The sequence below is a fragment of the Anser anser genome, assembly GCF_964211835.1.
Source record: "Anser anser genome assembly, chromosome: 1".
Taxonomy (NCBI): domain Eukaryota; kingdom Metazoa; phylum Chordata; class Aves; order Anseriformes; family Anatidae; genus Anser; species Anser anser.
In genome coordinates, this window is record NC_139720.1 from 21,775,141 (window position 1) to 21,788,614 (window position 13,474).

Here is a 13,474-nt window from a genome sequence, read left to right on the forward strand (position 1 = left end):
CCTGCACTAAGAGGGAGGGGAGAAACAATTCGTGGTTTGGTCGGAAAATGCCCATTCTTTCCAGCTGTGCAGGCGTTAACATTGTTTTGTATCTTCTGCTGCAGCGTGCCTCCTCCGTCAGCTTCAAGTAAGATTTTCAAACTTGTCGTAAAAGCAACGGTTTTTGGACTGATGGGATATGGCTGCTACCGGATAGGTCAAAGGACAGTTCAGTTCATTCTCTCGATGCCAGCAGCACAGAGCTATCTGCAGAAGCTGACAGAAATAAGGTCTCAGCATTGAACACCCAGCGGAGGCACAATGTGAAGGTGGCTGACAAGAGTGATGGAGGCAACAGATGGGAACCAGACTGAACGAAGAGGGAAATGAGGATTCTAGCCCAGAGGTGATTGCTGAGCAAAGCTGAATTGCTGTATAATAAAAGATTTGATACTGATGTTACACCAGCTATGATCTAATGAGTAAGCTTGATTCCTGGTGTGTTGCATGAAACCACATGATTCCAGATTGAGGCAAATGAAATATGTACACAAGCATATATATTATATATATAAGTACTGTATATATAATATATATTAATGATGATGTAGTACAGACAGCTTAAAGAGTGTATGTTCATGACATTTTTTTTCCCAGAGGAACAGAACAACACAAAGTAACCAAATTTGGCTGTGTCTGCTCTGAAATTCAGGGACACTTGTCTTGAATGATTCTTTGTCTTTTTTTTTCCTTGGGTATAATAATACTCAGTGGTCATTTCTGGTGCCAGCCACTTTTACAACATAACTTAGAAGGACATCTTCTCAATGTGTGTTTTATACTTAAAAACATTTAGGCTTTTTTTAAACTTAAGAGCTTTCCAAAAATTTCAGAATTTTACAGGCTGTCATACGTACACTGCTCCACTTTTTACAAGCCTTACTGAAGAACAGAAACGTTGCCTTTTGATTGCGTCCCTCATTCCCGCCACCAGTTGAATCGTCTTTCTCCTGCGTAGAGAAGGTATAGCCACACCATCAGAATGCAATGTGGTTTGTCAGATGTTTACAGGACACTCTGTTCCTTTAGATTAGGTTATTTAAATTGTATTATTTAGCCAAATCCTGCTGGATTCAGTGTTGTAAATTTAAGAGGCTAGAACTACTGTACAAGTTACTTTTGTTTCTCGGACCTTCCATTACTGGGACAAGAAGTCTGGAATTGATAGTACCTGCCCCTCATTTTTGATACATGAAAATATTTTATTTATCGATGTGATTTCTCAGTGGATGAATATTTTAATCTATTTAATAGAAAAGCAATGTTCAACTTAGCTTTTACAAACTAGCTGTAGCATTTTATTTGGGTTACTTGCTATTTATACATAGAATTATGGGTACTTCAGACTGCTGCGATGTTTATAAATTTTCCGGAACAGCCATCTGTCATCCATCTATTTCTTTTTCTTTTTTTAATCCTCGTCTCATACTTAATACGAGGTTTTGGTACCCTTTATACAGGATTGTCGATGATTGTAAAGTGCCCTCTGCAATCAGCTAGTCCCAGTTCAGCAGTGCGAATAGTTTTAATCGTCATATCAAAGTTTTAACCTGGTGTATTTGAACAGAAGAAGCCCACTTGCTCCTCAGGCTCACATACAGTTGCTCATTGATTGAAGTGGGGTTTTTATCTATATTAATTTCTTTTGGGATTGGAAAATGAGAACCGGTGTTTGAGGCAAGAGGAGGAAAAGGTGATCGTGTGCTTTGTGTTTCTTTGCTGGTTCGATAAAATCAACGAACTGTTTTTAGTAGGGTGAATTTCCAGAGCCTTGTGTTGGAAATCATCCTAAATGGTCTATTGTTTGCTGAAAGTATGTACATGTATCTTCCATGCAGTGTTGTCTTTTTCAAGCTTTTTAAATGAAATTAAGGGTCTGATGCCCCTCTCCGTGATGGCTGGGAGCTGGTCTGTCCATGCAACCTGATGCTTTTCTGCCTTGCACTTTGCAAATTTTATGAGTCCCTGTGCAGCAAATCATTTAAGCACGTGTTTATCTTTAAACCTGTTAAATCTAACCCAGTCCTGCAGAGCTCTTAAGACAATGCAAGGTGCTTTTCTGGATCTGGGCCCTTAGGTGGTGTGCAGGGAATACACCTCAGCAAACGAGAACGGCAGCAATTCACACTGCTTCAGCACAGGAGTGTCAATGGTAACACGCTCTTGGAGTGGAGTTGGGTCCTTTTATTTTCCATCTGTCAGTGCTTAAGAAACCACCAGCTATCTCTAGCAAGATGAAAAGTAGCGTTTATAAACAATTTATAGAAGACTAGAGTGACTGCCTGACTTTTGATTCCTGATTTTTTTGTAAAGGTTTAATGTATTGTTTACAATTAAGCAGTCCTATTTGAAGAACTCTCTTACACTTTATGTACATTTTTAAGAGATGAAAGCAAAAGCTTAAGCTCATTCTTCTCCTGGCTTTACTGAAATACCAAAAGGTGGTTGTTGTTTTGTGGTTGTGTTTTTCTTTGTTTTTTTGAGATCTTTTAAGCTGGTAGAGATCAATATATTGATATCTCGCTTTAAGATCTACAGATTTTTAAGGTATCTGCAGATATTTTAAAAGCTCTGCAGATCTTTGATATCTGTGCTCAGGTAATTTTACACAAAAGAAAACAAATCTACGGTAAACTTTAGATATGAGCCTTAAACTTGGGTGGGACTAATGCTAAATGATTGTCATGGAGCATTCTTGCAGGCTTAATGTGTTACGCTTTTTAGCTAGAAGTGTAAGTTGTCCATTTGTTATTCAGTCCTTTTTGCAGTTAATATCTCAAGTCTGTTTCTTTTTTTTTTCTCAAAGCATATCAGCAGATTCTTAAGGGAGGCTGTTTGTGGACAGAGAATTTGCGATTCCTTCCCACTATTGCAAACTGGCAGATCATATGCCTGCACTGTTTACTCAGTGGCACTTGAAAGCCTGATGAATTTGCAGAACTGCCAGTCCTGCGAATCCATACGTGAATGCTCGATGTTGTATATTCAATGTGTTATACTGTCTATGTAACAATCAGTGTTTTAGGTCCATTCTTTTCTGTTCTAGTCAGTCCTTTCAGTGTTAAGAGCATCCTGTAAAATTTAAATATGTCGAATTGTCCCAGCCCCACCTCAACCTTATGAAGCCATATTGTATTTTTTTTGGTGACATGTACACCTGCTTATGCATTTGTACATGTAATGTAAATTTGAAGTATTTTTAACAATGTGTGCCTTTACTCTAAAGTGATTTAAAGTAAACAGCAGTATGTTCTATGATATAAAAAATAAAATATTTTAACCACCGTTTCTCTTGAAGGCATTTATTTTCCATATTAGTATTTTTGGGAACAAGCACTGATTAGCTAGGTCTAGTACGCAGCAATTTTACCATCCACCACGTTTTTCTGAGCAAGAGCTTCAGCTGGAATAAATACCTCCCACTGAGGGGCATCTGACTTTAATTCTGAAGGAAGGAAACTAGACTTTTTCTGCCTACTGCATGTTATCAGTAAAGAAAAGGATGAGTTTCCCTGCCCTGCTGAACGCCCAGGGAGACTAACTTTTCAGTGGAAGCATCCAAATTTGGAGTCCAGAGTTAGGCATGGTGAGTGGATTTGGTTGTTGCTCTTTTTTAACTTCTCTCCAGGGTTCAGTCGTGCAAGGAGCCGACGGCCTTAGTCCCAGCCCAGCAAAGCGCTCAAACGCCTGCCTGGCATCGGGCACAGATGGTTACTGGTGCTTGTGGTGCTGCCCTCTGCATGGGAATCAGAGTCCTTGAGTGGAAAAGGTGTGGGGTTAGGAGCAGAACTTTCAAACGGAGCCAGGTAGCTCAAAATAAGCGTTGCTTTGAAGGGGGGGGGGAGCTGCTAATAAAAAAGACCCTGTACTCATACTGAAAGCATGCATCTAAGCAGCACTCTGCACGTACAAGGCACTGGCTCGTTAGTCACTACTTGCATGCTTTTCGGTCAGCGGCCAGACTTCTTGCCTGTACCCAAGTGTGAAGCAAGGTTTGCGGGTGCAGTTCTGTGGTCCTTGATCCAGCAAAAGCTTCCAGCACTTGCACTTTGAGCTGCGGCTGCGAAAAAAAGTACTGAGTAAGCACTTTCTTTTTTAGTTACTGTCAAATACTGCCCCTGAGACTGGCGGCTGACGTGTCACCGCACAGCAGGTTGGCTCCCGGGCACTGCTGAGGTGGCAGCAGGGATCGGGGCAGCAGCCCCCTTCGCACACCCTGTGTGGCCACCAGCATTGCCCCCATACAGCTGCCTAAGGCTATGCTTATGATGAGTTCTTTTCTATGCTCAACCATATCAAAATTTTGATTTTGAGGTGAATTAGCAGTGCCCAGATTTCCCCCGGAAGCTGTTTGTTTCGTGAAGCATCTGAAAAGCACAGATAATACATCTCAAATTAATTATCTCAAAGTGCCAGGCAGTAATGGGAACTACAGCTGGAAAAGAAGCACAGTCACCTGTGTAACTCAAAGATCTCATGTACATATTTTCCTGTTTCTAAGCCTGAAATAAACTTTAATTTTAGACTTGAGTGTTCTGAGAGTGGCTTTATTGTGAGATGCATATATGGAAGTATTTGCAGGGGAAGGGTCACCTCCCCGGCTCTGACTGATGGACCGAATTCAGGGTGACGCTGAGTGCTGTTGAAATGTGCCTTGAAGAGTTCAAACACAGAACACAAGGAGCACAAAAAACTGAACTGGGTCTAGTGCCTGTACAGGTGGAAGGTGCCCCTTGTCCTCTGCGTGCTGTGGTCTTACCAAAGTGGGGCAAATGAAGCTTCCCCTCTCTGGGGAGAGAGTACAGCAGCAAAGATGGGGCTGGCCTTATCCTCACTCCCAGGAAGCAAAAGGTTGGTAACTGGCAGTGTGTGCACTCTTTTCCTTGGCAAGACCTTCCCTTGGGCCCTGCTCTGCGCCAGGGGCATGCCAAATCAGTGCTCGCTTTTGATCTCTTGGTGTTTTGCCTGTCCCTGGAAGTGCTGCAAGGGAAGCTCTAGTGGTGTGTTAGGTTGAGAAAGGAAAAAAACGCTACCACTTTCACACTTTTCTCATCCAAAATACTCAGGACTGATGCACTGAGACTGATGCATGAAGGAAAGCGGAAAAAAAAAAATCAGACTTCTAGGAAAAAAAGCTGTGTTTAGACCATGAATTCAGTTTAAGGGGCATCTCCTCCCACCCAAGCAATATTCTTTCACTGGTAAAACTTCCCTGCTTTTGGCTACAAAGCTGGTTTCACAAACTGGGCAAAGTAATTCAGAGGGGTGTTTTGATCAGTGTGTGCATGCCATTAACACGCCGTGTCTCTGCAGGGGGTGACACGCACGCCTGCCAGCCCCAGGGATTATTCGTGAAGTCCCTGGAGTCCTCTGGGGCCAAGAACGAGTTGCCGAGGGAAGCGGTGGCATCACCGTCCCCGGGGGATGTTCAAGGAAAGGTTGGACGTGGTGCTTAGGGACAGGGTTTAGTGGGTGACATTGGTGGTGGTGGGGGGCGGGTACCAAATGATCTTGGAGGGCTTTTCCAACCTTAATGATTCAGATTTACCATGGAACGAGTGCTGAAGGCTTGTAGGTGTGCACTACCAGTGAGCATCTTCTCCATCTGCCTGCATTTCCCTCCCGGCTTCCATCCCCGTGTTGTCTCTCACCTTGTGATTACAGCCTGAGCTGGCACCGAGCGCTGCGGGTTTATTCGCGTTCCGCTTTAGCTGAAAAATACAAGAGCGATGGTTTAGTGCCATCTAGTGACCTCAGCCGGTATGCCGTGCGCGTTTCAGCGCCGGTGGCCGGGGGACCTTGAGGATAGCCCCCAGAAGGTGAGCTGGGGGGTACCGTGCAGAGGGCTGGTGTCTGACTGTCATCAGCGGTGTGCCTGGGGTCAGCGACAGCGACCCAAACCAGGAGCAGCCCGTCTGTAAGGACTGCCTGGCGCGCTTTCCTTCAGCTTTCCTCTTGGTGCGAGGACTGATGGTGGAGAGGCAGATGCTTGGTGACCCCGCTCCAGTGTATCAGCCTATGCCATTCACATTTTTAAAGTATCTTCTACAAAGTATGATTATGTTCCCTTAGGGTACTTCAGGGAAAATATAAGATTACACTGCTAGAGAATTTCCTTAATACACTTGAATTCTACTTTTTTTTTTTTTTTTTTGTAAGAATCATTGTTGTAACACCTTTGGAATTAATGTGGATTGCTTCATTTGTAACGTTTCAAGGATAGGCTTAGTTTGCCCCTTGCATAAGTCCTAACCTCAGGAGAAGCCCTAGCTCATTTCTTGTGATGGTTTTGAGCCTGGATGGTTCCTCTCCATCGCCAGCAATTTCAACCTGGCTATGACACACCGAGGGATTTTGGTGTGCAGGCCCACTACCTGCAGCACTCCTGGGCACGTGTCGTCCAGATCCTGCCCTACACGTGCCTCCTGGGATGCTCAGGCCTCCTGCTGCCCAGGTACGTTAGAGGAAGGCTTGTAGCACACAGCACTTCATGGCACGGGCTGCACTCTGTGAGTGTGCCGAGGTTTGTCTCTCCCTCTTCAGAGCAGCTACCCAAGCCATACCTGAGGCAAACTGTTTATTGATGAACACACTACAAGGAAACTGGCAGAACAGAAAAGTAATGGGTAATCCAAGTGACACACCACTGCTCAGTTACACAGTTACGCAGACCATTATGCACAGCCACGAAGCTATGAGCCGTAGATCTCAGACCCAGGGAGTCACACGCAGAACCAGCACGGGGTGCAGCTCTGTACGTCCTGAGGCGCAGGTCTGCTCCTCCACACCACGTCCGAGACCAGATGGAGAGCCTGGGCGGTGATCCCAGGAGATGTCCTCCAGTGCGTGGGTCTGCTACCAGCTGTAGGTGACACTGCTGCCATCGGCACGTGCCCTCTGGTCGTCTTTGGTGGGTTTTGCACCTCATCCTTCATTCAGGCCCACCTTTTTGTCACCCTCGCATTGCCTCTCCCCCACCCAAATCCCTCCTAAATAAACAGCCTGCCCCCAACTTTCTCCCCACTGGTCCCAGTTTTGCTATAGCCATACCTAAATGTATTTTTCATGACACCATTACTGAGGCAAGCATAGCCTTATACAGTGCTACAGACGGGGATACCTGCTGCAGGCAGCCCGGCTCCTCATGTCCCCCCTCGCCTGGTTGTTTTCCCACTGGGTTTATCTTCATTTAATTATTAGACACAACTACTCCACTTTAGCCTTGATCCTTCTGCAAGCTCAAACCAAGCACTAGCAAGACCTTGTCTGGCAGCTCACACACCCGAGAGCTGCAGCAGAAGTGCCTGTTTTCCACACTTCGGCCATGCACTGCCCTAGGCCACTCGCTGCCAGGGCCGTGGCTGCACGGGGCCGCGTGCTCCAGCGGGACCTCTCACTCACAAGTCACCCCCTGGCCTGACTGACCTTCTCCAAGGACGTGCAGACCACTCTGGATGCTCGTAAGCTCAATCCCTTCCGGCTGGAAACCACCACGGCGGTTAGGACAGCAGTGTATGTGAGATGTTCACCTGGGCATGTCGGTGCGCTCCTTCCTTTTGAAAGAAGCAGAGTATGTACAGAAGGATAAAGGACAATGCTGTCATAACCAGTAGCAAGTACAGGATTATGTGATCACATGCTGCATAGCATTAGCTTTTGGTGACCCATCCGTGTAAATGTCATACCAATAATGTACAGTCAACAATTTGCTATTGGTCTCTGATTCTAACAGTTCCTTATTTTCTAGGGTTATCCATCAACTTGCAATTTGTTGTCCGCTTTCCGGTTTCTCGGTGTCCTTCTGCATGCTGTCTGGCTGTCCGAGTACCTCATCCCAGCAAGGACCGTCAGTTCGCAGACAGATGTCATTAGTCCTCTGGTCTGGAACAGAACCCAGCTTTTGAGAACAGGCACGTGAATATACACCACCAGGCATGGAGACAAGCGCGACACCTCATCCCTGTTCTACTGCAGCTACAGATGTCACATTATCCTCCCACTGTCCCACTAGAGGTGAGCCAACACATCCACAACCTGCCCTCCTACCAATTACCACGGGAGTCCCCATGCTGACTTGCTCCACTGGTGTATAATGATATCCTCCCGTGGTCCCCAACAGGTTGTACAAAAGCAGTACGTATGTTTCATTTAGTTGTGCATTTCCAGCAGTGGTTGGTGAAAATTCCCGTGTAGTACGGGATCTCCATGTATTCCCCATGAGAAAGGAGCTAAACCATTACACAGGCATCTAGCCACCAATTTGTTCTTTCAATAGCTAACAACTGAGCTTGAGTGCAATAGATGGACATGATGCTATTTAATCCTTCAGTTTGTTGTTGTTATTTTAAACTTGGTGGTTGCTTTTACCACATGCCAAATTTGGCCATCGCAGGCAATTACCACTGTTCATAGAATCATAGAATATCCTGGGTTGGAAGGGACCCATAAGGATCATCAAGTCCAACTCCTGGCACCGCACAGGTCTGCCCAAAAGTTCAGACCATGTGACTAAGTGCACAGTCCAATCGCTTCTTAAATTCAGACAGGCTTGGTGCAGTGACTGCTTCACTGGGGAGCCTGTTCCAGTGTGCAACCACCCTCTCGGTGAAGAACCTCTTCCTGATGTCCAGCCTAAATTTCTCCTGCCTCAGCTTGACACCGTTCCCACAGGTCCTGTCACTGGTGATAACGGAGAATAGGTCACCTGCCTCTCCACTCCCCCTCACGAGGAAGTTGTAGACCACGATGAGGTCCCCCCTCAGCCTCCTCTTCTCCAGGCTGAAGAGGAGGCTAATGCTGTTGTTGCATCAAACAGAGGTCTGAAATTTATTACCAATTTAGAATCATAGAATGGTTTGGGTCGGAAGGGACCTTCAGCCATCACCCAGCCCAACCCTGCTGCCACGGGCAGGGACACCTCCCACTAGACCAGGTTGCCCAAAGCCCCATCCAACCTGGCACACATCCAGGGCACCCACGGCTTCTCTGGGCGACCTGTTCCAGTGCCTCATTGCACTCATAGTAAAGAATTTCTTCCTTTTATCTAATCTCAATCTACCCTCTTTCAGTTTAAAGCCATTGCCCCTTGTCCTGTCACTACTCGGTAAGAAGTCTCTCAATCTTTCCCTTTAGCTATTGAAAGGCTGCAGTAAGGTCTCCCCAGAGCCCACCCTTCTCCAGGCAGAACAACCTTGTGTACAATTTACCTTGAACATGATTCAAAACTCCCACCAGTTTCATACAATGAATCACAGAAGGGCTGAGGTTGGAAGGGTCCTCTAGAGGTCATCCTGTTCAACACCCCTGCTCAAGCAGGGCCAGTTGTCCAGGACCATCTCCAGATGGCTTTTGAGTATCTCCAAGTATGGAAACTCCACCACCACGAGGCGCACAACCTACATTTATATGAGTTACACTCTTGGATGTATTCTAGAACAGTGCATGCCTCACATGTCAATTCCCTAATTCTTTCCCCAGGTTACAGGATTAATATTAATTTTGGACCATTTCGCTTTATCTTCTCAAACTAAAATTTATGGTTACCTATGGACAGTGTGGTTTTAGCTTTGGATATGCTCAGTGGCCAAAAGTACATCTGCACCATCTGAACAATTAGGTAACCAGGCGATATAACTGCACCCCCTATTATTATACGGGTTGCAAAGGTACCATTTGGATCCATGCAACTTCTGTGGCTGACCCATACTGGGATCCAACGTGAATTTATTAGTTTCATCTTGTTTTTCAATCCTTGTTTTCTTACAGAGAAAAATCCATTATTTCTGAAAGGCCTGCTAACAAATGCTTATTACCAAGAAGCCAACCATTCCCATTGTCTCAGGGTCTCATACTAAGATTCCTTTGACATCTTTCATGAAGGAATTAAAGTTATTAACAGCAGTGATGTTCCATGTCCAAACTATTGCTCTTACACCTAGAAGCCTGCAATGCTTTAATGGTATTTGTGATGCTCCTTAAAACGATGATGGGCACCTCGAAGAAGATGGTTCTTGCAGAGGTTGTCTGTGTTCCACACCTGTGATCAATCCCGCAGCAACATCTGTGTCTCTGAAAAAAATTCAATCTCCCTTGTTAGTTAGTTAAAAACATTCTCTTTGATTTCCTGGCAGCAAGTCCCATCTACCCATGAAGCTTCTTTCTTTGTTTCCAGCTAGTACAGTGTTTCCCCAGAACAGAGCCACTATTACCCCTGAATTTTCTCTAGGCCTTCCCCTTGGTACGGGGGGTGTGCGTTGGACCACATTTCCCAGTGGGGTTTGATTGTCATGTTTTTCTATATTGGTATTCTGTTCACAAGCTGTGTAACTCCACAGAGCTGCTTGAGCCCATGCTCTCTGCTGAGCTGACTGCTCCAGGATCGAGTTGGTGTTTGAGGCACACAATTGTTTAGCCCATTTACTGTCCATTTTTTCAATTTCTGGGCCACAGCTATATAACAGCTCACAAGGGCAATCACTGGTACCTAGCATGTTCTTTGCTCGCACGGCCCAGCACACAAACTAATACCACCAAAGTGGTATTAGCAGTAGCTGCACAGACTGCCATGGCCTCTACCCCTCTTGTTCCACCAATAGCAACAAACACAAATTGGTACAACCCCCTCTTTGATCTCTCTAAGGGGCCCACACAACCAATTTGACACTGTTCAAACTTTCCGCTTTCCCAGGGGTAGAAGACATAACCCAACACAAACTTACAATTCAGTGCAAGGGGGTTCCACCATCCACATACCCCACATCTCTGGATTTCTACAGGAATCATGAAAATAGGGATTTTAAATCCTGTTGTCTTACACCTTTGTTGTGCCTCCTGAGACTCCTTGCGACCCTTCTGAGCTTCTGCACTGTAGCAGTACTGGGAGTGGAGGAGGGGTCTCCAGCTGGAACAACTTTACATATTGCCTCTAATTTTGTTTTCACTTCCATGCCAGTACTTCACAACTCACATCACCTTTTCATCTTCTGAAGCAGCGGTACAATAAGTTTTCCCTCGGACAGATGTCCACAAACTAAGACAGGAAATTCCTTCCTAAAGTGTTTGCCCCCCCACACTTTTACCAGGATTATCTGCCCATCCAATTTATCTTCCCTTATGCACTTCTACTTCTTCTCCCCCCCCACATTTTTCCCCCCTCCTACTCCCAACATCCAGCTTGATTTACCCAGGAGCGGGGGATCCCAGTAATCTACTAATGCTGCTTCTGATCCCGTATCAACTAAGAAAGTGTTTGTAACCTCCCACTCCCCCTTCAACAGACACTGCACCTCCACACAGTCTCTTCCCCCTGAATACCAAGTCAGTGAGGTGGAGGTTAATCCCACTGACACCAGGGGCTGGGACTCCTAATCTTTAAGGTCCCTCAGCGATGGGTATAGTTTTCTCTTTGGGATAGAAGGAGGAGGCGACGGCTTTGTTTGCTTCAGTTTTTCCCATATCTCCTCTTGTTTCATCCCCTTTTCCTGAAGGATTTTTTTCATTTTGGCAAGTAAAACTCCCGTGGGCTGACTATCTAGCTCTCCTTCATTCACTCCCTGATTTATTAAATATCTCCAAATTATTCCTCTAGGGATGTACGTCCTTGTCTTTACCCCCACCACGTCCTTCTTTGCCTTCTCTTTTCCCTCCGCTCCCACGAGGGTCCCCAAGTTCTCTAACGTAGCCATGCACTCATGGAGGGGACGGCCAATTAAAATCGACCCCAGGCTGATGAAAAACCCCTTATGCACCTCTGGAGCACGGCAGGCCAGCACCCCTACGTCTGCCTGCTCCACATTCACCCCGAGGATGTCGAAGTCAGCAGTCACTGGCTTCTCCTGCTGCTTTAGCACCCGGAGCACCACATTCCCACACACGTAGGCTGACGCCTCCCGGACGTCTCTCCAGGGCGCCCCTTCCATGTTGTCCTTGAGAGGCTCATATTCTCCCAGATTTCTAATCACCAGCCTTAAGATCTCTCCCCCCAGTGCCTCTTCGGGGGGCAAGGCTCTGATGATCGCCCCCACCTTGGGCCAGGGCAGCCCTATGGCTGTTACCACCTGCTTTGCCGCCTCGTATGTGAAAGGGGTGTGCTGTTCTAAAGTCCAAATTCGGTTTACCCACACAGGCCATCCCTCCCTCTGTTTCTTCCAAACTTTCTCTTTTCTGGACATATCCCCCGCTCCCTGGCTTCCATCTCCCTCCGCTGGCTTTATTTTTCTGGCCCCCACCCCTTGCACCGCAGAGTTTTCCTGGTTCTCCACATTCCAGGTATCCCCATCCCACATCTCCGGGTTGCAATTTGTCTCGCTCAGAGCCGCTACCTTCCTTTGGTCCAAGCCTTTCCCGAGGGATAACAGCTTACCCAAGCACTGCACTTTCTTTCTTAACCGGGCATTATCAGCATTCTCTGCCCTGAGTTCTTCTTTCATTTTTCTTACTTGCTCGGCCTGCTCGCTTAGCAGAGCGTTATCGCAGCGCAGCTCGAGGATTTCGTTGTGGGCCACCTGCAGGTTGTTCTGCAAGGTCTTTATGCATTGCTCCTTCTCTTCTACCGTGGCTTGCAAGATACTGGCCAGATCGAACAGCAGCCACTGCAGGGCCGAGCACTTCTTTTCTCCTTTAGGATGATACGCGGCAATGTAGTTTACCCAGTGCCTTTCGGCGGCTTTGAGAGTGGGATCCTGGCCGACCACTTTGTAATCCCAAGGATCCCCCCCGTGCTCCAGCATAGCCTGCACCAACAGCCCCCTCTCCTCCTGAGTCAGAGAGCTCTCCGACTCCGGCTTCTCCTTTGACTTCGTCCCCCTGCTTAGCCATGACATCTCGGTGTCACCAGCCTGCTCGCACCCCTCGCTTGCGACAGGACGGGACAGGACAGGACAGGACAGAGGACAGGACGCTGCCTGTACCAGCACTACGAGGATACCCCCGGACACGACCAACGCCGCCACCCACTCGCTCACTCACCACACACCGGCCCCCAGCACCCCCTCGTCCTCCTCCTCTTCCTCCACCACCAGATGGCGGCTCCGGGCTCAGCACCCCGGCTCTTTGTACCCCCGGGGCGTGGCGGTGCTGGTGCCGGGGGACACCGGGCCGCCTCAGCACCACCCCCAGCGCCTCCCCCGGGGCCGGCCGCCCGCCCTCGCTGCGCCCCCCCGGGCTGACGGACGGATCTCTCGCTGATAGAATAACGGAGCCAAATCTGGGATGTTTTATGAACAGAGAGGCCAAACCTTTACTATGTTTAGTTAAAAAGAAGTTTAGAAGCTCTCTGTGTGTCAATGATGACCCAAGGCTGGAGGATGTGTCCGAAAAGATAGGTGAGGAACTCGTGGTATGCAAGTCCTTGGATGTCTGTATGACCTAGCTTAGCATGCGTGCCTAAGTTGACTATCATAGAATCATTAAGGTTGGAAAAGACCTCCAAGGCCAT

The 13,474-nt window shown here is 47.1% G+C and overlaps 2 protein-coding genes and 1 long non-coding RNA gene across 6 annotated transcripts in view; 1 reads left to right on the forward strand and 2 right to left on the reverse strand.

The window, feature by feature from the left end:
• Positions 1 to 3,324, forward strand: part of TRABD (TraB domain containing) — a 33,307-nt gene extending 29,983 nt beyond the window's left edge. For all 3 annotated transcript variants that reach the window (XM_083820062.1, XM_083820061.1, XM_083820063.1), the window contains one exon: positions 105 to 3,324. In XM_083820062.1, coding sequence (XP_083676188.1) covers positions 105 to 282 — 178 coding nt within the window. In that variant the 3' untranslated portion in view covers positions 283 to 3,324. The remainder of the gene's footprint in view (positions 1 to 104) is intronic.
• A 3,275-nt stretch (positions 3,325 to 6,599) lies between these two features.
• Positions 6,600 to 13,072, reverse strand: LOC310892374 (uncharacterized protein). 2 transcript variants are annotated; one of them, XM_083820060.1, is made up of 2 exons: positions 10,033 to 13,072; positions 6,600 to 7,920 (listed from the first exon to the last, which is right to left on the reverse strand). In XM_083820060.1, the coding sequence occupies exon 1, from the start codon at positions 12,858 to 12,860 to the stop codon at positions 11,403 to 11,405; it is 1,458 nt and encodes a 485-aa protein (XP_083676186.1). In that variant the 5' UTR covers positions 12,861 to 13,072; the 3' UTR covers positions 6,600 to 7,920; positions 10,033 to 11,402. The 2 variants fall into 2 exon arrangements, with proteins under 2 accessions (XP_083676186.1, XP_083676185.1); XM_083820059.1 differs by having other exon boundaries at positions 9,972 to 13,072.
• On the reverse strand, positions 6,600 to 13,102 carry LOC310892376. The gene is made up of 2 exons (XR_014578071.1): positions 13,006 to 13,102; positions 6,600 to 10,107 (listed from the first exon to the last, which is right to left on the reverse strand). It is a non-coding gene; the product is annotated as an uncharacterized lncRNA (long non-coding RNA).
• Between the last annotated feature and the right edge of the window lie 372 nt (positions 13,103 to 13,474).

Coding starts and splice junctions, on each gene's coding strand:
- LOC310892374 (XM_083820060.1), bottom strand. CDS start 12,860: ATGTCATGGCTAAGCAGGGGGACGAAGTCAAAGGAGAAGCCGGAGTCG.